The sequence below is a fragment of the Pinus tabuliformis genome, chromosome 6 (assembly GCF_031772625.1).
Source record: "Pinus tabuliformis cultivar Carrire ecotype Pingquan chromosome 6, CPIR1, whole genome shotgun sequence".
In the NCBI taxonomy this organism is placed as follows: Eukaryota; Viridiplantae; Streptophyta; class Pinopsida; order Pinales; family Pinaceae; genus Pinus; species Pinus tabuliformis.
This window is the reverse complement of record NC_142292.1, coordinates 678,280,745-678,305,318: the sequence shown is the minus strand read 5'-3', so window position 1 is coordinate 678,305,318 and position 24,574 is coordinate 678,280,745. Positions and strand designations below refer to the sequence as shown.

The 24,574-nt window shown below is 37.7% G+C and overlaps 1 protein-coding gene across 2 annotated transcripts; it reads right to left on the bottom strand.

Annotated features, from left to right (window-relative positions):
- Positions 1 to 578: 578 nt before the first annotated feature.
- On the bottom strand, positions 579 to 19,899 carry LOC149260464 (uncharacterized). 2 transcript variants are annotated; one of them, XM_089380070.1, is made up of 4 exons: positions 19,679 to 19,899; positions 19,464 to 19,571; positions 12,894 to 13,022; positions 579 to 1,095 (listed from the first exon to the last, which is right to left on the bottom strand). In XM_089380070.1, exons 1-4 carry the CDS (start codon positions 19,709 to 19,711, stop codon positions 649 to 651), a joined length of 717 nt encoding a protein of 238 aa, XP_089236196.1. In that variant the 5' UTR covers positions 19,712 to 19,899; the 3' UTR covers positions 579 to 648. The 2 variants fall into 2 exon arrangements, with proteins under 2 accessions (XP_089236196.1, XP_089236199.1); XM_089380073.1 differs by having other exon boundaries at positions 582 to 1,095; positions 19,464 to 19,581; positions 19,679 to 19,894.
- Positions 19,900 to 24,574: the final 4,675 nt, after the last annotated feature.

Here is a 24,574-nt window from a genome sequence, read left to right as displayed (position 1 = left end):
CTGTTAACATAAAAATAATTATATATATTTAATTAGTTTTAATTAAAAACATTATAATTATTAGTATTCTCATTCGGCTTATTTTTTTGGTCAATATTACATTTCAGTGTCTAGTATAAATAAAATATTTTATTATAATTATTAATATTCTCATTGGTCTTATTTTCAATTATTTTTTTTTTTTTGGTCAATATTACATTTCAGTGTCTAGTATAAATAAAATACTTTAAAAATATTTCAAATTTGCTCTTGAAATTATAAATTAAATATTTTTATATAAATTAAATAATATAATTTTATATTATCTTTATAAACATAAAATAATTAAAAAATATCACATTTCTCTTCAAAATATTTCTATAAACTCTTCTAATATCTATCTATATTAACTAATCTATTTCGATATAAAATATAGAATACACATTTCAAATATGAATCATATAATACACATTTCGGTATGAAGCAGATAATACACAAGCGGAGAAAAAGTACACCTATCTATATAAATATCACTAAAATTGCACTAGATCTATTCGTGATTAAGCAAGTTCTATACTGCTATATATAAAATCGCAACAAAGGCACAGATATGCAGACTGTAATAATAATATAAAGTTTGAAACGTCGATAATCCAAAATGAGATGTTTTTAGATCCGGGGGAGTGACTTCAAGGAATGTTGACGCCTAATAATTTTCCATGCATTATAATTACCATGCGGAGTGCGCCTACCCGGAGTGGAACGGAAGAAAGAAGACCTCAGGTCCACAAGGTGAACGTATATTGAAGGTGCGTGGGCACCGGATAAAACGAGAAGCTTCCTTATCGACACATAAATAAATTTCAGACATTGTATTAGTATGTCCTTTCCAAATCCCTGAACATCTCTACCAAGTACACTTCTGAAACGGTCCGCTGGGTATGGGACTTCCTTGTTTGGATGAATGCGGTGCTCACTCAACACAAGCAGAAGATTAACCTGTTCTGCGAGCGCGACAGTTTTGCTGAAATAATCGCGTTGGCTATCAAGATTCGAGAAAGCTCCATGATACTGCCACTCGTGTTCCCTGAAATAGCCGCCTGTGGTGTGTATATCCTGTAATTTGATGATAAATAAAGGATGGAAACAATTCATATTAAAATCACTAGCAATCGCTCTATAGATTCTATCAAGACTCGCAAATCTCAATGTGAATACATAAAAAGTACAAGTCTCAAACACTTTGAGTTCTTCTCAATCACAGCAGACAATTTATAATTTACAAACCACAGAGGCAATTTACAAACTACTATGGCAAAAATGTGGTTAAAGAAGCGGGCAACACCTCAATGCTCATTTATTATGTTCACAGTAAACATAATAAGGGGTTCATAGTCTGTAGAAATAAAATATGAAGCGTGGACAGTTATTTTTTCGATTCAATTTGTATAGGTCGACATAATAAACCTTCAAACTCAATCTAGAAGCAAAAATATAAAACATTCTTCGCAAGCTAAACTCAACAGTCGGGACCTTATTACTCTAGTTCCAACTTGTTACGTTATGGGCAGGTCACATATATGCATCTGAAGCTGTTGAGAATTCTCTACCTGATCAGAGTTCTGAAAGAAGTGGCCCTCTATTGCCTGAGTCCTTGGGTTTTGAAAATTTACATGTGACAGTTTCAAGAGGACACATGCCAACTGCTCCCCCTGAGCCAGAATGGGAGGAAGATGATGTATATTTGAAACATCGAAAGGAAGCATTGGGGATGCTCAGGTATATTTTGCCAGCCTATTTCCATGAAGTCCATTGAACTTTTTTAAGGTGATCATTACTGATAATTGGGAAGGCATGAACATATATTATCATCGCTTGTTTTCAAGTAGGGCTGCAAATCGACATTCAAGGGAAGCTGAAAGAGCTTATTTGCGAGGCGATCACAGCACTGCTAGGAATATTTCTCTAAAATCAAAAGAGGAACATTTGGCCGCAGATAAACTAAATGCTAAGGCAGCTGCAGAAATTCTTCAAATTAGAAATGCAAAACATAAGGACATTTGGAAGTTAGATCTCCATGGGCTTCATGCGGCAGAAGTGGTGCAGGCCTTGGAATTGCGATTGGAATTGGGCGCACCCGTTGTTTACTACTAAAGGAAAAAGAGGTGGTCACCCTTGGTCAGTGATGGTCGTTGGAATTCCATACCCACTATATAGGAGCAGCTGAGAGGTGAGGACAGGACAAGACATATCGTAGAAGGAAAAAAGTTCCAATCTTCTTCTCATCTTGTACTGTCCTCCTTGCGAGTCGCTTTCATTCCACGCGAACATTTTATACATGACAGACTCAGTCCGTATTAGACCATCAATTCAATTCGTGTTTCAAGTCCCTCTGTTGATTTTGGGAGGTAAGATTCTCTGATCCCATTCTCATATTTCATATAAGTTTTATTAGTGGGACACTTGTTTTCAGGAGCTTTTCCATTTTATTTTCAGTGGATCGTATCTGAATCTGGGATCCGGTGGACCCATTTACAATCCTATTTTTTACTATGCATTATCCTCTGTGTTTCTGAACACAATTTTGCCAATTGGGGTAGGTAGAGAAGATGGCTAATACGTCCATAAGGAATGCGAGTGCAAGTTGTGGGGGGCATCAAACTGTTTTGGGTGTCTGTGAGTGTGCAGATTTGCGTAAATGTGGAAGACTAAAGCGTTGTCACAGTATAGCTATTTGGGCTTCCTGCATTGATAATCTAGCGACCCAGTTTTTATTTTTTTGGAATCTATAGTTCAATTTGATTTCTTGGTCACCTGGATCATTGATATGGAAGAAGCCAATGGTAAGAAGCATTCTGGTTCTTGCCTTTTTATTTAGCTGAAAGTTAATTTTAAAATCAATTACTTATTAAAAAAATATTTATATACAAGTTGGTTATACAAGCAATTGCATTACTTATTTCAAGAAGATTTCCCAAAATACTTTGAAAAATAGAATATATGAATTTAAAATGAGTTTCAAAATTTTAATAATATTAATTTCTATAATTAAATAAATGATTTTTATTAAAAATAATAACAGTAATGTTTAGGAAAAGCATCTTACAATTAGTTAATGTTTTAGTTGTAGTGTCAACCAGCAATGTAAGTGATTTGTTTTAATATTTGCAAATTCAGCTGACGAAGAGCTAAATTGGGCTGAACCCGCCTGTGCATGTTGCAGTGTCGATGTGTCCTTCATCAACGCTGCTGAGCGCTTCACAACTTCAAGCTCAACGACTCAAATGGACCTTATGTAAACAAGTAAGAAATGAATTAATGAAGATTCCATTTTCCTTCTTTTGATGCAAAAAACGTCTAGGCGGGAAAAAGTAAAAGAGGGTGATTTCAAATGGTGGGCCTTACGAGGAGTTTTGGAGCACTGTGCAAGCTGCTTTTTTAAGCAGAATTATTGAGCCAATTTGGATGTCCCCAGAGACAACTTGTGGGCCATATGCGGATGGTAGCAAAGTCTTATGTTGATGTGTTCCATCAGATAGAGTAATGTGGAAGTGCGAGGATGTTGTTTTCAATGAGGTAACGGAACCAACATCGATTATCTGAAGTAGTGGTTGAATCTCGGTGCAACCATTCAGCAATAGAGGAATGGCATTCGTTGTCAAGGTTGTCTCCATAATAGAACAAGAGGTTTCTTTTTCCCATGATAGGAGTCCCTGCAATTCATCAATTTCACCACAATACAAAATTCGCGTCAAAGAAGATGTGACATGAATGCGGAATCTAATCTAACAAGGCTAACTGTTGATGGTGAAACAATAATAAGGGCACAACCTACACGGGGAGGAGAATAACCTCTCATATTAACCACCCAAGGTAGTCCACGTTAACAAAATGCTTTTTATTTGATTCAGGGACAAGCTACATATTGTTCAAATTCGGAAGCACCTCGAGCGGCTCAAAGATGCTTATAGTCTTACAGTACCGTCAAAACATCAATGAAATAGGAACATTTCCCAGCCAAACCTAATATTGATCCTACACATTAAGAGATGTGGTTCAATCGAGGCATTTGCCATGTATTTCGCTCACTTAATTTACCCTTTGCAGACCCTTCTAAAAGGCTGACTGGACTCCTTATGGCTTTGTAATAATTTATGATATATTAACTATTTTGTGAACAAGGAACAATTTTTTTTCTTTAATATGCTATATTCGGGTGTACTCACTGTGCTTGTGCATTTCTGCACATTTTAGGGATGTTGAATAGCAGCCATTGCATATAGCGAACACGCTATTCAAACACCATGTATAGCTATTGAATCTGAAAGTTCACACATTCCTTCAATCCAGGCATATAGAAGAACTATCTGGGGCCAAGCTGATGTTTGTAATAAGAGCTATCTGGGTCCTCCCTCTTGTCAGAAACAGGACCCTGAAAACAGCAGCCAAACCATAACAACAATCAGATTCCATCAGTCACGCAACAGTGGCCAGATTGCAGACTATCATGGGCAGTTTCTATTTATTTGCAGCCTGACCAACCCATCTAAATGCAGCAATCTGGAAAAGAGGAGTAATTCAATTCCCATTTTCTTTTTGTACAAAGTTAAAAAGAGGCAAATGGAGTATGATGTGAAAGGGGAAAGAATGTGGGCAGTTTCAATATAATTTTAGCCTTACCAACCCATGTAATTTCATGGACTGAAAGGAAGGGCTTTGAATAACCTCGCCTCCTACCTATCCTTAGGTGTGGACAATCAAAATTTGCTCTAAAAATGTGTGCTCACACCATGTTTTGTCTACTGGTATTGTTAGTATGTCAGTTTCTTACGCACCACACATGCAGAGTTCAGAGTTGAATGACACTTGCCCCTACTACGGACTGTGTTCTCCTTGGAAACCAGCAGATGTTGATGTTGGAGACATGTTCACCACAGAGGAAATTAGGTGTGAGTGCTTAACAATAGGGCTGACACAACAGGTGTTACAGTCCCTGCCTTCCAAATTTCAGAGGTAAACTCTGTATGTTGACACTTTACCATATTCACTTTAGGGAGGCTGGCATCATATACCTATTTTGAACCCAATCATGAACTCCATGGGTAGCAGTCATACGCCAATGGTGTTGCACATGGCTTACCCAACATGGGATAATATTGGCATTTGCATGGGATGAGTTGACCTAGTAATAAATTTAGGTACAATTCGGTAGCAATGATGAGTTAAACGTTAATTATGTACATGTTAGTAATGCAGTGGAGTTGATCCTAGCTAGGCAACCATCATCATTATACCTGTTCTAGCTATGTGTGTATGTATATATAAAGCTGGTTGGGTGAAGCTACAGATTTATTAGAATCCATTTTGTTTCCACAAGGTTCTGCTATATACCTGCATGTTGGAAACCATGGCTGAAGTAATGTTGGGCTGCATTTTTACAACTAATTATGCACGCACTTATCATTCTATGAACATTGCATGATGTCTGAATTGGATATTAAAAGCACATGATTCTAGGCATTAATGAAGCACGGATTGTCTTGACTCTACCAGTTGTGGAAGCCAAGGTTACAACTCATTTGGTGGTGGTTATTGCTAAGGTGACAACCCTTAACAGGGACATTGATTGTTTAAAAGAAGCCACCTGCGTGTAGATTTATAAAAAAGGGTGACTGACACACATGTTGTGACAGCTATGATGGAGAGATGGTGCAGGGTCTTATGTTGAAGGGTATGGTGATACTTAACTCCTCGCTAGTGTAATACACCCTAGAAAGGAGCGAAGCGCGTGAGGTTGGCAAAAGAGAGGACGTATTTCTTTTTTAGGCATTCCTTCCTTGAATAAGGAGAATCTGGTTTATGGTCACCAAAGGCTGGCAACGATAAAGGACCATATTTGCATTTCCTGCAACTAACAACCATCATCATTTCTTCCATGATCTAACATGCCTGAGGATTGCTAGGAAGGTGTGACTATTGGTTTATACCTGTTCTAGCTGTCTGTGTATGTATACATAAAGTTGGTTGGGTGAAGCTACATATTTATTGGAATCCAGTTTGTTTCCACAAGGTTCTGCTATATGGCTGCATGCTGGAAACCATGGCTGAAGTAATGTTGGGCTGCATTTTTACAACTAATTATGCACACACTTACCATTCTATGAACAGTGCTGAACTCCCCATGCACAATGAGACAATGGGTGCATAGTAAACAGTTTGTATACCTAGAAGTGCACACCTTATGCTATTGTAAAGTTGTAAGAGCATATGTTTTGTAGCCACAACAATTATCTTTCAAACAGGAAGGGTATTCTCCAGTCAATGAATCTATGCTTCCACAAAGTGGTGCATGAAGGCACTATGATAGCTCCCAAATCACAGCTTAAATATGATGTCATAACAGTCTCTTCCGTAGATTAATTTTTCCCAAAAACAATATATGAAGGTTTCAGCTTCTCCATGCAGGATATTTTGGTAATGTTGAAGCTACTGAGTTAATCGCTGAAAACTGGGGATATATGTTACATCGGTGAGGAAGGCTTCCTTTTTGTTGTGGACAGAATAAAGGAGTTGTTCAAGTACAAAGTATTTCAGGTACATAGCATTTCAAGGACCTTTTTTATAGTAAATGGAAACCCAAAATATTGATCTTCTCAAAGAAGACTTATATTTTGTCAGGTTGCTCCAGCGGAATTAGAGGAGTTGCTCCTCTCGAACCTAGATATTACTAATGTTGCTGTTATTCCGTGAGTGCCATTTACTACTTCTTGATCTGATATACTTCCCAAGTTCCCACTTGTTGATCTGATATGCTTTCAAATGTCTATATGCAGCTAGATTTACCACTTGTTTAGCTAGCAAATATTTTTCAAGTTTTAGTTAGAATTGAACACTTGGGCTGGTAGCCCAGATGACCTTTGAAACATTAGCTGCTCTAGCTCAAGGCGTGGCTCGATCGATGGTTTGCTTTGCGCACTGAGATCGTGAACGAGGATCTCAGCCTGATATAACCCTATCCTTTGTAATACAAAACGCGATGGGATAAGAACTTTGAATTGCGGCTGCAGACCTTAGTAGGAAACGATCCCGACAAAACCTCTCCCTGGTGTTTAATGGAAGTAATAGGCTTACAGGCCTTTACTCACGGTCAACGGAGGATCAACGGGAGGAGAAAATTGATGGGTTTTTCTCAGAAACTCCGAAGGATTTGAAGACATCATGCACTGTTCATAAAATGGTAAGTGAAAATTAAACAGGACTGAGAGTCAATGGAGGATCAACCGGAGGAGAAAATTGATGGGTTTTTCTCAGAAACTCTGGAGGAATTGAAGACATCATGCACTGTTCATAAAATGGTAAGTGAAAATTAAACAGGACTGAGAGAGCTTCAAAATTAAAGAGAACTGAGCGAGACGATGACCTAACCTGGAAGAAATGATGTTGTGCAAATGTTTTCTAAACAACAGCTCCGACTCTATTTCCAGCTCCGTTACCCGCTCGTGAGATTGTCAAACCAGGCTCCTCTGTCAGTTTGAACAGTGCTATACTCTGTGAGATTGATCCAAGAAGGCTCCCGGTCATGGAAACACGGAAACCGCAGAACAGTTGACCGTGCATCAGAACAGCTGTGCACCGCAAAACAGGGACCGCATGACTGGGTAGCTACCAAACTGACAGAAGGTACCATACCGCATCTTTCTCCGAAAACAGAATGCGCCATTACTACGGAGCTTAAGAATGCATAAGCTGCGAAAGAGAACCGCCTTCCATGAATAGACGACGCCGCTCGGTTTTCTCAATCAATGCTTCACCCGGTTATTATAGTCATCCATTCCTCCATTCAAAGAGAATTAAGACATCACTTCTTGAAAAAGGCAGGCAATAATGACAGGTATCAGCCACCGACCGACCATCTATTTTTCCCAGAAGCATCCACTTCCTCATATAGATTAAACCGGTCTTTACTCTACTCTGGAGTGTTGGGCTTTGTGTGACGGTTACCTACATTCTCGCTCAGTTGTTTTCTTTAATTCTCGTCGCTCACAAGGTCCCTGTACCCCACTGTGAACCTGGTCCCTGCTTTTCAAAATGCGATTGCAGAACTCCCGGTTGTGCCGCTCTATTCCGACGCCACGTGTTAGCACGAGAAACAAAGGGACGACGAAAGTCCCTTTCAAAGGAAGGCCTATCGGCCTAATAAATATCTGAAGAAATAGAGATACATACTAATTCAAATCAAAATTAAAAATGTTACCCTAGATCCAGCAAACTGAATAAGATACATGTATTCAGATTGTTTTAAAAGAGCTATTGGTTGATAGTTTTCACATAATATTGAGCAGAAATTAAAACAATGTTACCACAAATTCATGAAGAAGAACACCACCGCAAATTGAAACCCCAAAGACTTTTGCATTTATTCCATAAAATTGACAAAAGAGCTTGAAAGCTTAGTACACGATTCGAAGATCGGATGAAAAAATAGACTGACACAGACCTCTAATTTATAGATAAATTCTCCAACGGCTAATTCGCTTGATCCCTATCAAAATAATCTTGACCGTTGAAAAAGATTTGATTACCTTTTAATCTCGTATGTCAAAATTATTTATTTTTTGAGGAATTTCGAATTTTTTATTTAATTCCTTTTTAATTAACTCTAAAATAATAACTTTGAGTTAATTACCCAAAAATTTGACTTTGACTTAACTACCAAGGTCCAAGGGTCCAAGACTTCTTAAAATTTTCAATATTCTCTTGGCCCACGACCTTTAAAATAAAAAAAAATTTAAGACTCGCGAATTTTTCCTTTGGAGAATTTAAATTTACCTAGGACATAAAATTAATTAAATTTTTTGACTTCGGATTTTTAATTTAATTTGGCCAGAAAATTTAATTAATTGACATATGAGGGGATTGATTATTTTTCCAACCCTCTAATACTTAGCCATGGTGTCTAATTATGAGGGGCGATGCACTAAATCAAGATTTTACATTTTAATACATGAAGGGGGAAAACCCGTTCATTATAGACCATAAAAAAATACCCATTTCTGTGACACAAAATATAATCCAATAGACCAAGTGACTTGTAATAAAATAATTTAGCCAATTAGCTAGTATAATTCTCAAATCACTTTTACATAGACTCGATCTAAAACACTACGACTCGCCTAAAATCTTAACGACAAAATCCACTCTAGCTTTGGGGTAAGAATGGAGGGAAAAACTTTGCCGATCATTTGTGTCGAAGGACACAGATGAATCAATGAGACAAAAAACCTCTTAGAATGGAGATCATCACCAAAACCATAGGTTTCCCTAGCCTGTTACATACAGACGCGGTCATACTAAGATTATTTACATTTTACATATGCAAAATGGGCTGACATAATCATAAAACTATCAGCTGATGATGAAGTCTGAATGGCATGGACACTCGAACATGATGGATCCCTTTTGCAAAAAAAGGGGTGTACTGCTATGGGGTCATTAACACATAGTGGTCAACACAGGGTATAACCATAAAGGCTATCAAAGTCTCTCCCATGGGCACCTTGATAAGATATTGAGTTCATTGAGGAGAAAGCTATCCAAAGGCTAAGTTTCCCCCTGCCAATATGTTGTTTTGGGCTGTGATACAGATGGGCTTTGCAATAACTACGAGTCATTAGTTGTTCCTGAGCATGGTTCTTGCCAAACTGGCAGTGCCTCTAAAGTGGATGGATTAATTCTCATAAAATAAAACGCAGTTCAGAATTTTTGCATAATTTGACAATGTGTGAAAAGTTCACTGGACAAAAGATGCTCTGAAAGTAGAACTACAAGTGTTGGAGGATGGGACTGTGTCAATTCCGAACGGTGAACAATCATCAAAGCGTTACAAGAACTGACACTGTTAGCCACCTTTCAAAATTAAAAAAAGCCAAAATCATGGGTTTCCAACAGGACTGCTTGCAGTTCAGAATGTTTGCATAATTTGACAATGTGTGAAAAGTTCACTGGACAAAAGATGCTCTGAAAGTAGAACTACAAGTGTTGGAGGATGGGACTGTGTCAATTCCGAACGGTGAACAATCATCAAAGCGTTACAAGAACTGACACTGTTAGCCACCTTTCAAAATTAAAAAAAGCCAAAATCATGGGTTTCCAACAGGACTGCTTGCATCTAGAACATGCAGATAATGGTTACACATGGTAAATTCAAAAATGCCAAAAGCTTGGATATCCAAAGGGACTGCTTGCATGTAGAACAAGCAGATAAGGGTTACACATGTGGTTTGTCGGGAGAGAATGAAGATGATCGACAAGACCAAGATGGGAAAATCAACAACCTTAGTTGGTTTCGGTTGGTTAAAGTGCTCGATGGTTAATAAGTTAGGGAGCCAAAATGTTAAACTAAGGTTTTGACAAACAACCATGTGTCACTTTCTTGTCCATTTCAGCACCCCCTGGAAGCATTCCAAAAACAATTTTCGTCGTACTTTTGAAAAACTAAAGTCTAAAGAATAAAAAGCCTAATAAGGAAAGGCAAAATATTCCAATAGACCTGAATATGAAAGCCATAAAGTTGGCTAGATCCTAAACTATTACATCTTTTTGGGTCGCTAGTGAGCCAAAGAATTATAATAGACTTATTACACATTGAATTTCAACAAGACACAAAATTAAGGAAAGGCAAAATATTCCAATAGACTTGAATATGAGAGCCATAAAGATGCCTAGATCCTAAACTACTAGATCTTTTGGGTTGCTAGTGAGCCAAAGAATTAAAATAGAATTATTAAACATTGAATTTCAATGAGAAACAAAATTTTGTTACAATTTTCTGACATTCCAAAGAATCTTTGGCACTTTTTCCTCAAATGCAATTAACAGATATGAAATCTGATTTAATCACTGTATGTGTACTCCCAACATGTGCTGATCTAGTAACTTTGCAGCGATGTTGATTTCCCTCATAAACATGTGTCAAATATGGCAACATAGATGTTGCACGGAAATTCTTTGCAATATCATGAAGTGAAATGCCATCTCGAAAAATAATGATTGTAAGGTATGGAGTATGTGGAATATATTAAAATGCCCTTGGCTTTTTTTTCCAATTGCAACAAGAAGGCATGAAGCCAAATTACATAATTCTCTAATTTTGTAAATGAAGAGTTACTAGAAATCCATAAACATGGAAACTTTCTTGTTAATAGTAACATATAATTTAGTGGGGACGCTAACTGATCCTAGTCCAAAAATGAGGAAAATGAGATTACTAGTGCAGATAATCTCCTTGTTACAAAAATAGTTTTGAAGGCACTTACTGATGATCTGAGGAGGGAATTCCAAATGCTTGATGATGTTTATTTTTAGAAGTGCTTTCCAGTGGACGGGATGATGTCACAACAAGAATTACACACCTCCCTTGTAATGCATATACACATCAATGTTCCCCTAGTGCCAAACTGTGTTTCTTTTATGCTTTTCAGCGTTGGAAATGGGGCCATGTCCCATGGTAATGAATCAATCCCTCATGATAAGGAAGATCCCCACCTCTCAAAATTCCAATCCAACACTGAAAATATACACCTAAAAGCCATGACAAAACATAAATATATGCCCCTTACAAGTGCCATGCCTACAAATATTCTCATTTGGTCTAAAGGAAACTCATAAGAAGTCCCAACACTTGTTCCACCCTGATGGACCTTATATGAGCACTCTTCTTGCAAGAATGTTACATTTTATTATGTCGTGAACATTCAGATAACAACTGTATCAATTAGTCCTCTAAATTGCTTTCACTTTTGAACAATTGTCAAACTATTCATATGGATGTATTGTATGATTCTTGTAAATGGCATGTTCATATGCTAATTGGCACAATCAATAGCAATGTTGTCTAACGCAAATTATGGCATTACCGACATGTGATAATATTTTAAGAGACACTATCAATTGTAAGTTGAGAGCATACCTAGCAAGAATTCCTACAATATTCTTCACCAGTTCACAACTGCTAGATCACCTTTTCCTCACAACTAAGCAACAGCACACTGGGTTGACTCTTTCTTCACGAACGAGCAACAAGGGCGAGAGCAAGGAACGTCAAATGAGCAGGAGTTTGAGCAAAGGACCATAGAATGAGCAAGAGTTCAAAGCAAACTAAGAATTCAAATCCCTAGGCAAGGCAATTACATTGAATGCAAACAATTACTACAATTTGCCAACCCAACACTACACATTAACTCTCTTCATCCATATTGATCAGATCTCCTATCAATTTATGGACACCCAATGGCACCATGTTGGAGGACTAACGAAGCAAAATGAGGAGAAGGTTGAGCAAGAAATTCACTGAAAGGAACCTCACCAAAGTCAAAGGAAGAGTTAAAAAAGCTCAAAAAAGTAGAAGCAACAGACTACTCCCATACAATTCACAACAAAAGCTATGCCTTTCCATTTCATTAATGGATGGTAAATTGTCAGTTGCCTCTCACTACCCATTCGATTAGACTCCATATCAAACCCCTTCTAGGACAATATGCATAAAGCATTCACTTCGCAAGATTTGTACAGTGAAATAATTGTAAATCAATGCCTGCAATTTCATTAGAAAAAGCATTTGCAGCTGAAAGCTGTGTCTGCCATTTCATTAACATTAACAAATAGTTTTGCTGCACAAGCCAATGCCCAGCTTCATTGAAAAACAATCTTTGAAATTCTTACAATTTGCAAGAATCATACAATGCATTTAAAATACCTGAAGACTTTAAAATAGATAAAAGGCCCTAAATACATTACATGATCTAATAAGCATTTGAATGAGTTATTACTGCCCGAGATGTCTAATTTCAAAATAACATGAGCTGATTTTCGATCTAAAATAAAGCATGTAAAGATGTAAAGATTGGCAGACATACCAGGAAGATGGCGACAGGCGTTCTCATATCAATTCTAGCACTCCCTTTCTTTTCAATTCTACCCATTCCACATGTTTCCACCACCTCCTCTGGACCATTCTTTAAGTTCTTTTCCACCACCACCACCACCTGTTATAAAAAGTTAAAACTAATACCTCTTCAAAAAACTCAGAACAAGTTTTCAGTTCAATAATAAGCAGTTTTTAAAATGCATTTTTTCACAAAACATGTTTAACGAGGTCTATCTTCGATGGTCCCCACAAATACTGGAACTATTTTTGTTTTTAAAGCTATATTCTTTTTCAAATAAAAACACAATTAACAAGTGTTGCAAGGAAGCTTAGTCCCTGCCATTCAAATTAGAAATTATGCTCTTGAAAAAATTGCATATATAAGGTCCTAACATGGTACATAAAAAAACATAACATAAAACTTGTGATCTGATATCAATCATCAAATAAAGTGAAAGGAGAAGATCAAGATTTTTGGTGCCCATGACATTATATTGTACCTTTGTCATTACTTTATGGAAAATAGTTACTCATATGTATCTCTAAGCGTGCAACTGTAACGATGAATTAATTAGTGATGTCGAAAATATCTATAAATAGCTATGCTCACTGTCCATGACACTTTTTTCCCAGGGAAATATCTAGGCAGATAAACCTGAAGATCACTTCCCTATTAACAAAGCCTAACCCCGAGGGCATTGAGGAGAATTGACCCAGTGACCTCTCATTAGAGACAAGCTTTTAGCAACGGGAACTCAACCAATTGAGCTAACCCTCGAAGCTGTTAAAATTAGAAAGACGTCGGAAGAAGATAGCTTGACAAGATTTGAAGCTTCAATATAAATCCATAGAGCAGGTTCTTCGTGATCCAAGTAGCTTGATTGTTTCTTGCTTGTGTACTATAGCTAGCTTTCTCACAATAAATGACCTCCTATGGATCTCTACCATGGAAAACAATTATCAGAGCCTTTAGAGACTTGACCCAGTGACCTCTCATTAGCAAGGAGCTTTAGCCAACAGGAACTCGACCATTTGAGCTAACCCTCAAGACTCTTAATCTTAGAAAGACATCGGAAGAAGAGAGCTTGACAAGATTTGAAGCTTTAATATAAATCCATAGAGCAGGTTCTTCATGATCCACGTAGCTCGATTGTTCCTCGCCTGTATAATATAGCTAGCTTTCTCACAATAAATGACCTCCTATGAATCTCTACCATGGAAAACAATTATCAGAGCCTTTACAGACTAAAAACACACCTATATGTCTATCGTTAAAGCTAATTAATCAACCATTGTTGGTTGCACCCATTATGGAAGAGATCTGTCCATGACAGTTACCAAAAGCCAATCTCAGAAAACTGTTACAAAGATGTACAGATGGTGCTATGGTGTTTTCTTGGTGTTCAATTTGTTCGTAGACTGACTGTTGCCGTCATCACCTGAATTGTTCAATCAGTATCGAAAGTTAATTTGTGGTTTATTATTGGGTTGTCTGGTGGTTATATCTTTGAGCATCTTCCTACATGTAGTTGATCTAAACATAAACATGGTGGATTTACAGTTGATTTAAATAAGTTGTTCAACAAAACATTCAAGTGAAGCATGCCTTCAAGTATGGTTGGGGGAAGGTAAAACATATTGGGAAGAAGAAAGAGGAGACTCAAGGAAGCTAAAAGTCAGTGATTAACCATAGGAGTTGATGGGATTTCAGATTTTGTTAAGTCATAACTACTTGTACATTGTTCATAGATATTATGAGCCTTTAAGGAATTTACAGCTTGAATTCAAAGATTTAGTTCCAGGTTTTGATTGAAAATGAGGAAGAACTTGCACATCAACTAGGGAGTCTTGTGAATGTCCACTTTTCATGTTGCTGTGACTTGGTTATACTTTTTGGCTCAATGGGGATCTGGTAAATTTGAAGCATCCTTAGAACTTGTGTTGCTCCCTTATGCAATGATACTGATTGGAAATTATGTATGTAGTTCTTGTCATTGCATTTTTTCTTTCTCAGAAATGATATCAGGAGTTTCGACCTGCTGATCATGGGAAACTTCTGAATTGTCAAGCAAATGGATTTGTAAATCTGTCCATATGGGCTGTTGTTGTTTCTCTGATTGCAGATGGCTTGGTAAATCTGTCCATATGGGCTGTTGTTGTTTCTCTGATTGCAGATTTTGTTCGCAGTGATGGAGTTGAAGCACCAGCTATTCTTGCAAAGACCCTAATATGGAATGTTGTTGTTGCTGGGAAAGTTGATTACTATGTACCAAGTGCTACTGCTTTTGTTGATCGTCATAATGTAGTTGAAGCTGATTCATTAACTGTTGTTGGCTCGAAAGTTGATGTTGGTCAATCACCTTTTGGTGGTGGTTTGAAGATAACTGCTGGCTGGTTACAGCTGCCATTTGTACAAACGCCTGAATAGATGGTTGTTGTTGCAAGTAGTGGAGTGGTGTCTGGTTAATTTTCAACCAGACTCAACAATGCAAATTCTTTAATGAGTGAAGCTTGGCTGCAGATCCTGACAATGGAAATGCATGTTACATGTTAAATATGAAACATGGATGCGAATATCAATATTTCCAGACTAAAATGATAATTGGTAGCACTTGATGCACCCTGCAAAAAACCATTTGATGATTAACCTTAAGCATAAGCACTATGTGCATTGCAAAAAAAACATTTGACACATGTCCTTAAACCTAGCCACACCATGAACTGCATAAACCAAGGCCATGAAATTGAACTCATTTATATGACTACGTATGAGAGTTTGCATTATTTCTTCCATGTATTTGGTTTATTCTTCCTATGTATTTGGCACTATTAGTCATCTACTGCTACTGACACTGCAATTTCAATGTGGGGCTATAGAAAATAGATTCTATTGATCCAAAATGGGCAAAAAAGGGTGACCTTACGCCCCTCCAATACAAGCGAGAAAATAGGTGTAGGAGAAGTGTGGGTGAACCGACCAACTTTTAATGATTTATGAAGTAGTAGAGTTTCAGTTTTGTTAGCTGATCTACTCTATAGGCCCATACATAACTGGGTGGCATGGCATTGATTTACTTCACTGCACTTTAGTAGTGGCAGATATCTTCCTAGGTAGTCAAGGTATAGGGAGAAGTAAGATATAGTGTTTCAGGTGGTCCATTCTTTGTTTGGTGCCTTTGGTAGAGATCGATCCCATGCACACACCAAAAAAGAGAGGAAACGCTAATGGATGTTCGCTCTGTTGTCTTTTCTTATGCTTATGGTGGCCAGGTCTCGGTCCATTCTCAGTTCTTTGGTATCAGAGTGCCAGCTCCTTGATTAGGAGATTGCCTAGTTCTGAAGATAGATGCTTTATTCATGTAGAGGGAGGATGGAAAATATTGAAATATGTGATTTAGATGTTTATGGTGTCACACCTAGCCATGGTTCCAAAGGTCCCTGAGCTATGTAGGTTATGGTTCTTCAACAAGATTGTTACTAGATCATAGCAATCCAATTCATTCAGTATGACTGTCTTTCCTCTGGCACCAATCAAGGTTCCCAGCAACATAACAACATAAGTAGATTGGTTGGTTCATTCAGTAGGCTTCATTGATTAGTGTTGGATTGATTCACTGCACTATTTCGAAACAACTCTAACATTAACCAACGCAGAGATGTTGCAAGAAGCATGACTTATGAGAATTGAGAAAGGTCCTTACTGGGCTACTGCGTGAGTGATTGGATATGAAGCCAGCGTTACAGCCTTAACTTATGAGGTCACCTCCAGCAAAGGAAGGTGTACTGCCCTTCTCCAGGTGTATAGCCAAGTGATTAGCGGTTATAGTCATACCCCACATGCATAGATACATGCAAAAGTGCGAATCCTTCTTCACTACACTCTCCGTGACTAGAAATTCAAATAACATATATGAGATATTATTTGGATACCACCATCAAGCCTTCTATGCATTTAAAACCACTTTACAAGCATAAAGGTGTGGGATCCCATCAAGATCCATTTGCAGCATAGCTCAATATAGTTTTGGGCTTGCTCCAATTACTATGTTTCTGTTGTAATCTGCATGCCCAAACTATAGTTAGTCAGAAAGGCAAATTGCAAATAAAACTGAGCATGACCACCTTTGCATAATAAAATGCCAAGTGAGAGAGCGCTCAAAGGGGAAATAGACCCTCCAAAGCAATTTAGTCCCTTACAGTAAGAGAAGAAGGAAAAACAGAAGTTAATAAACCTTAACACAGGACCCGTGTAGACTCAGCTGATGCCCTAAAGCCAGTGGTGGTGAAAAGGCTGGCAAGACCTTCTACTTTCTTCAAATACTTGAGAAAAGCAATTAAATAGGCCCAATATTTGAAGGATGAACAAAGTTAGATTTGTGTGAAGGCTCTCAAGTTTGGACCACAGCAAACTAAGAAATGACAGTGGTTGTGTAATTGTTGATTGCCCCAACTCTGATAATCTTGATGACAGTCAGCAATAACCTGGGAAGGTTTCTGCCACTTAATTTGGTTTACTAATTGTGTCTGGAGATTGCCCAATGCGGATGATGTCTGTGATTGCTGTACACTGGCAATTTGCTGTGTTTGCTGAGGAGCTGCTAGCTGTGGCTTGGATGGAGTTGAATTTGAAAGTGACTGCTGCAGGGCTAGGTTTTGAGGTTGTTGGAAAAGCTACTTGTAGTAGACTGTTGCTGTGTTTGCTGTGGAGCTTCTAACTGTGGTTTTGAGGGAGTTGAATGTGAAAGTGGCTGCTGCAGGACTAGGTTTTGAGGTTGTTGGAAAAGCTACACGGACTGTATCTTAAATAGACTCCTAATCGCTAAACCCTGGAAGCATGGTAATTCTCTGCAAAAGAAGTACTGCAACGCTCTTCTTTTGGTAATAGGAATACACCCCTTATCAAGTAAAAGACTTTATAAACTTGAAGTTAAAAGAGAGATTCTGCATCCTAAAAACCTCATTAAGGAAAAAAAGACCAACAAGACTTTGATTCACAGATAGATAAGCTTGGGGTGCAAAAGTAACTCGATTTCTTTTAACGCCCTTGCTTGAGAGATCTGCACAGCATGAGTGATGGCATCAACTGAAACAAAAATTACAAAAAACAAAAAAACAAAAGGAGCCGGGCTAAAAGTTCATGATAAAACCCCCATTGCCATGCCTTACCCAGAAGAGCAATTGGGATTGGCAAAACGTTTGCAAAAAGCCGTGGAATAACCTCGTCACCATACACCCAACTGTGCGAAAAGAAATATTATTAGACACTTTCATTTTTTGGAACTTCTTCTCTTAATGTATCCTAAGAGCGCTGCACTGCAAAAGGTGGAAACCATAAATCAACTTACACTTGCACGTGATCTTTAGAACGTGATCTATAGAAGAATAGAACCTGATAAACAGATAATATTCTATCAACCTCACCAATAAACACCAAATGTCCATTAGCCCACTAAACATTTTTTGGTTCCCAAACCCGTAACTTTATATGAATGCTGAAATTTCCACTATTTTCAAGAGGGAAATATACTGTATACATAAAGAATACCTATTAAGAACTCAACTCGCTACAATTTCAACGGACAACACAGCTCGAGTTCTTCTACCTCCATGCATGTGGAGCTGTTGCCAAATGGCAAGCTGGAAAACTTGCCAAGATGATGGCCCAAGTTCAAAGAAAGCTCACAGTTCTGTGTGTCCTGTTTTGACCAGGAGGTACTATCTGAGTTTGTGCTGTGCTAAAGTGGCGCGCATGATATCTTAGTAGATGAAACCAAGTATAAATACCATGTAACTTCCACCTAGTAGATGTTAGTATGGCTTGTTTTGACCTAATGTGGAGGTATTATGTGAGTTTGTGTTGTACTAAAGTGGAATTGATGTGAATGATATCTTTGCATAATAGATGTTAATATGGCTTGCTTTGCCTTAATGTGGATGTGCTATCTCAGTTTGTGCTCTGCTAGCCAAGAACAAGTACTAAGTGACTTTCAGATAATAGATGTTAATGATATCCTTGTGAATGAAGCCAATAATAAGTCCTCAATAACTTCCACAAAGAGAGACACCTCAACGTCGGCATGGTAGCTCAACTATGCAAAAGATAGGGTAGTGGATGAAGCTGTGCAAAAGACGACAATACTACTTCGTAGTAATCAGGGGGCAGAAAGTTGGCAACACGGGAGGAGCGGCGCACTTAGTCAGGAACCTTCTCCAGCTTCGTTGTTGGCGGCTTAACATTCCTTTTGTAACAAACGCACATCACAACAAAATGCCTCAAACGCCCAAAAAACCCAAGAAGAGCATAACATCCGCTGAACTTCAAAACAAACGCACATCACAACAAAATGCCTCAAATGCCCAAAAAACCCAAGAAGAGCATAACATCCGCTGAACTTCAAAACAAACGTGAGGGGTTGTCTTGTTTGCCGAATTCCACATCTCATAAAAGCTGTTGGAGAACGCTACGAGATTCAACTCCTGGATTCACCCATTCTTTCATAACACTCAAAACAAAACAACACAAATGCAAGCAAATCCCAAATGCCTGATGATTACTAACCTCCATCCGCTTCTTGTTCTCTTCCAGTCGTTGCTTGGGAACTTCCTCGTAAACGTTCGCACTGTTCTCTGTTCTCTGTTTGCACTGTTCTTTGAACCCATCGCTGCCCTGCAAACAACTGCAACACCTTTTACTAAGATGCTTGTCCATCATATAAACAAATTCAAGAAAAACTGCAACTATATCATCAGTTCCCAAAGGATTAGCATGCAAACCTCTAAAACTGAATGCGCATTTCGGAACTTCATGACAGGATTCCAGGGATTCTCGAAGGCATGGAAAAAGAAAACAGAGGTATTTATTTATTTTTTAGGATATCGTGGTTCACGGACTTGCAGCGCTTTGTTGCTAGTACGTGTAGGCAGTTATCGACGTGGAGTAATATTGTGTCAATACATTTAAAACGGCAGTCAACACACATTGTGTGAATGTACTTTTTCGAGAGACATTGTGGCCCTAGAAGAGTTAGATATAAATTTGTAATACTTTGTAATAAGTGATGTGTGGTTTATAGGTTGAGGCTTAGGTGTTAGATATAAATTTGTAATAATTTGTAATAAGTGATGTGTGGTTTATAGGTGAGGCTTAGGTGGCAGAATTTTATTGAGTATAGTGTCTTGTTATGATCTTAGTTTATTGAGTATAGTGTTTTGTTATGATTTTAGTTCAAGGAGTAGACTTCCTTTATCCATGAGTCTAGGTTCTTGCTAAATCATAATAATTCCATGAGTCTCCACTCTTGCTAAATCATAAGAATTTGGTATATCTGGCTTGCAGGTTGTCGGATATACTCTTGGTGTTAAATCATAAGAATTTGGTATATCTCGCTTGTACTCTTGGTGTTATAGCGGCAGCAACGAGGGTTGAGTTGTCGGATATACTCTTGGTGTTATAGGTTGTCGGATATACTCTTGGTGTTAAATCATAAGAATTTGGTATATCTCGCTTGTACTCTTGGTGTTATAGCGGCAGCAACGAGGGTTGAGTTGTCGGATATACTCTTGGTGTTATAGTGGCAGCAAGAACAGTTGATTATGGGTCTCAGTCCAAGCAATCACTGACTTACCATATGGTAAAAAAAATATATAAAATTTGTACTCAATTTCATAATCAATAAAAATAATAATAATAAATTAATTATTATATATATAAATATGAATATACAAATTATAATTATTTATAATTATAATTATAATTATGATGAATTATAAAAATAAATTGTATGATAATTTTTTAGGAAAAAAAAATTTGTGTTTACAAAAATTAGATTTTTTTTCACAAATTATATGTTATAGTCGAAATTTATATAAAATTATATTAAAATTACATAATTAATAATACATAAAAGAAATGAAGTTTTGTATAAACATTAAAATTACTTAATAAATTTTGATATATTAATTAAATCTGACATTCTTAATACATCAAATAAATTTGATGAAACTATCAGCATTTTTCATATAGCTTTACTTTAGATATGATTGTTGTTGAATTTACTCTGACCCGACACGACAGGAAATGTGTTGATTGTGCGTCATGGAATTAGCAAGGTGTTGGTTGTACACCATAAAAATAGTTGCTCATGTGGTCATGCACCATGAAACTCACTCGTAGAGCCCTGAAGCCACCTTCTAAAAATTAAGCAAATGGAAATGATAGGTGTATCGGTGTAATAAAGTACTTTGACTGGAAACTCTCAGTGATGCACCTTGAGCTCTAAATTTATAACCATCTGAGTCTAATACTCCCAAATAAATCAAATTCTTTTTCAACTCAGGCACATGTCTAACATCAGTGAATGTTCTAATTGTACCATCATACATTTCAATTCTAACATTTCTCACCCCAATAGTTTGACAAGATACATTATTACCCATAAAACTAGAATTGTCATTCACAACTTGATATGAAATGAACCAGTTTCTGTGTGGACTCATGTGATGAGAATCGCCATAACCTAACAACCATTTTTCAAAATGTTGAAAAACATTGTAATTAGACAAAGCTTCATCTATCATACATGATTGAGCAAACAAAACTTCATCAATCATATCTTACTCGACTTGATTTGCTTCCTTCTTTGGGTTTTCACTAGACTCTTTTCTTTTTCAATAGTCCTTGTTGAAATTGGTTTTTGAATTTTTTTGTATCAAAATTAAAGATTTTCCTGTTGTGTCATGTAGTTGTTATCCATGTTTAGTTTGTATATCTCATTTTATGTTGTTAAATACGCAAAAGGGTTTTGGAGAAAGGATTCTCTCAAATATATGAATTATTCTCTTTTAGAGTATAATGTTAGCTTCTTGTTTGATTCATCCTTGAAGAAGCTAATGTTGCTAACAAACCCTGTAATTCATTGATTATTTCCAATAGTTTTGCCATATTTCACAGTTTCGGTAGCTCCATCTACAAAAAAAAAGGGCCAACAATAAAACAAGTTCTGAAAATGGTGTGTATACGTGGGTCAATATCTTTATAGAATACAATGCATTAAGACTAACATATAGAAGTACCACTATATAATCACTTTATGATCCAACAAGCACAAGTCCAAACTATTTCCATTATATCGGGTTGAAAAAATGGATTCTCATATTGCCATCAAGCACAAGTTCTAAGGCAGTATTCCAAATGGAACCAAACACTGAGGTTATATGTTGAGATGTTTGCTAATATTGGAGCATCTACAGTGTGTGCCATGTTCAAACAGGCCAAGGAAAATGCCCCTGAATTAGCTTCTTACCAAAATGAATTCCTTTGAAGGGAACACTGGTATCATTATGATTGATGCAACTAACAAGGATGATATACTTGATGTTGCTTTGTTGCACTCGAGAAATTTTCATCGACTGGTATGTTAACAATTTGTAAAAGCTAACCTGCAATTTTTTTACAATTGGGTAATTTTTGAATTTGTTTCCCATAATTAAATCTATTTTTTTCATGCAGGTATCTGTGAATGTACCAGATGTTAAAAAAAGGACGAAGATTTTGATAGTGAATGGCAACAATAAAAAACTTAAATAGTGACATTTCATTAGGAATCATTGTAATGAGAATCATTGGCTTCAACGGAGCAAATCTTGCAAGATTGTTGTCGGAATGGAGGGGATGATGTTGCTAGAAGGGAAAAAAAAGTGTCTTGTGAGATAGGATGCTACTCACATTATGTAGTGACATATAGAACATGTTCAAACAATGTAAACTTTGAAACGGGAACAGATACAGTTACCCGTTTCGTAGAGATAGCGAAAAAGTGACCCAATTTTGAAAAGGGGCGATGCAGAACACACATATTTTTTTAAAGCATAGTTTTTGACACTTTAATTTTTTTTTTTTATGTACATTACATTTTAGAATGTTAGCGATTTGCATACTGATCTAAAAAAGTGATGATTTTGCATCATGTCATTTTTTTAAAAGACCTATTTTTTTATTTTAAATTTATTCTAGTGTCACCCATTATGATTTTCAACCATAGAACAACAAACTTTATTTATTAATACTTATTTATTAATTCAAAAAAAATATTATTTTCTAACCAGAATCAAATAATTTCAATCCCTAATGTTTTAGGTTAAATCAAAACCCTTAATGTCCAAACTATTATCACTATATTTTAAGTGATACCAAAGTTGCTAATCCATTTTATTAATTCCTCATTTAAAAATCCAAGAGTTAAAATGATAAAATAGTAACTTGAGTAACATTAACACGGAATCAAGGTTGTGGAGGCGGCGTAGTGGTAAAGTCGGCCTCGTCATGACGGACCGATCTTGTGTTCAATCCCGAGCAAGGTCGTAGCTCGTCGTGCGAGTAGTTAGTCTAAATCGGGCCAAGCCCACTACCTTTTAATTGTTAGCAAGAAGAAAAACGAAATGACACGGGATGAAGCGCTCTGATGCGATTCAACAGCTACCGACTCAAAACCCTAGCCGCCGTTAAACGGACCTGCCATTGCCGCCGCAGGTTCTACCACTGAAGGCCACCTATGGCACTAGCTGCAGGAGGGGAGAGCTCCGCCTCCCCTCCAATGGACACGGCCTCAACTGACAAGACGCAGAAGACTGCGACTCTGCACCCCGCAGGCACAGGTCGAGAACCTGAGAAAGACAAGCAAAGGACGAATGAGGAAAAGATGCATTCAGCTCAAAATGAAGAGGACAATGCAGGCAATGATGAGCACGCCAATGCGGAGTCACCTCAGACAAAAGTGACCTCAGCCACATGTATTCCAAAAGCCGCAGAACCGATCAAGGTCGAACTGCCAAGCCACCGCATCAATGGGGAAATCCAATTCATGCGGGACTATGCACTTATCGGAAAGTTCTTGGGATTCTGGCCCACAGAAAAAGCCTTACAAGGATGGATAGCTTCAAAATGGAAGCCCAAAGGACAAGTAACTCTGCAACTTGGCCCGAAGGGCTTCTTTACAGCCATCTTCAACTGTTTAGAGGACAAAATAAGGATATTCGAAGGAGGCCCATACTTCTTTAACTCTTCAGGCTTGTATCTAACGGAATGGAAGCCCAGATTCAACCCTGATAAAGAAGACTTCAGTTGGGCCCCTGTTTGGATAAGAATGTATTCCCTTCCCGTGGAATATTGGAGAGAAGAAACGCTGGCAGACATTGGCAACAAACTGGGGACCTTCATCAAAGTTGCAACAGAAACAAAGACACGCAAATACACCTCATATGCTAGGATCTGCGTCCAGATGCACCTAACCAAGACCCTTGCAGACTCGGTAAGTCTCTTTCACGATGACTTTGAATGGAAACAGCCTTTAGATTATGAGCATATCCCTTTCCGCTGTCGAAAATGCCATGAGCATGGCCACCTCTTCCGAGACTGTCCCTTAAATGCGCAGTCCAAGGCTTCATCTAATGATTCCAATAAGGACTCAGATGGTTTCACCAAAATCCCCACCCGCCGCAGGCACGCCAAGAAAAACCAAGCAGCTCCGGATCAAGCCTTTAAAGCGAACCCCCAGAATCGCTTCTATGTTCTTGCCTCGCATGATAAACAAGATAGTCCCAACTCTGACTCCCCGGATCAGCCGCTCCCACCCTCGCCCTCCCTCATCCGCTCCAACCCCTTGTTCTCTTCTG

Coding starts and splice junctions, on each gene's coding strand:
- LOC149260464 (XM_089380070.1), bottom strand. CDS start 19,711: ATGAAGTTCCGAAATGCGCATTCAGTTTTAGAG. Junction 19,572..19,678: donor ATGCGCATTCAGTTTTAGAG/GTTTGCATGCTA, acceptor AGTTGTTTGCAG/GGCAGCGATGGGTTCAAAGA. Junction 13,023..19,463: donor AGAACAAGAAGCGGATGGAG/GTTAGTAATCAT, acceptor TTTTTATAACAG/GTGGTGGTGGTGGTGGAAAA.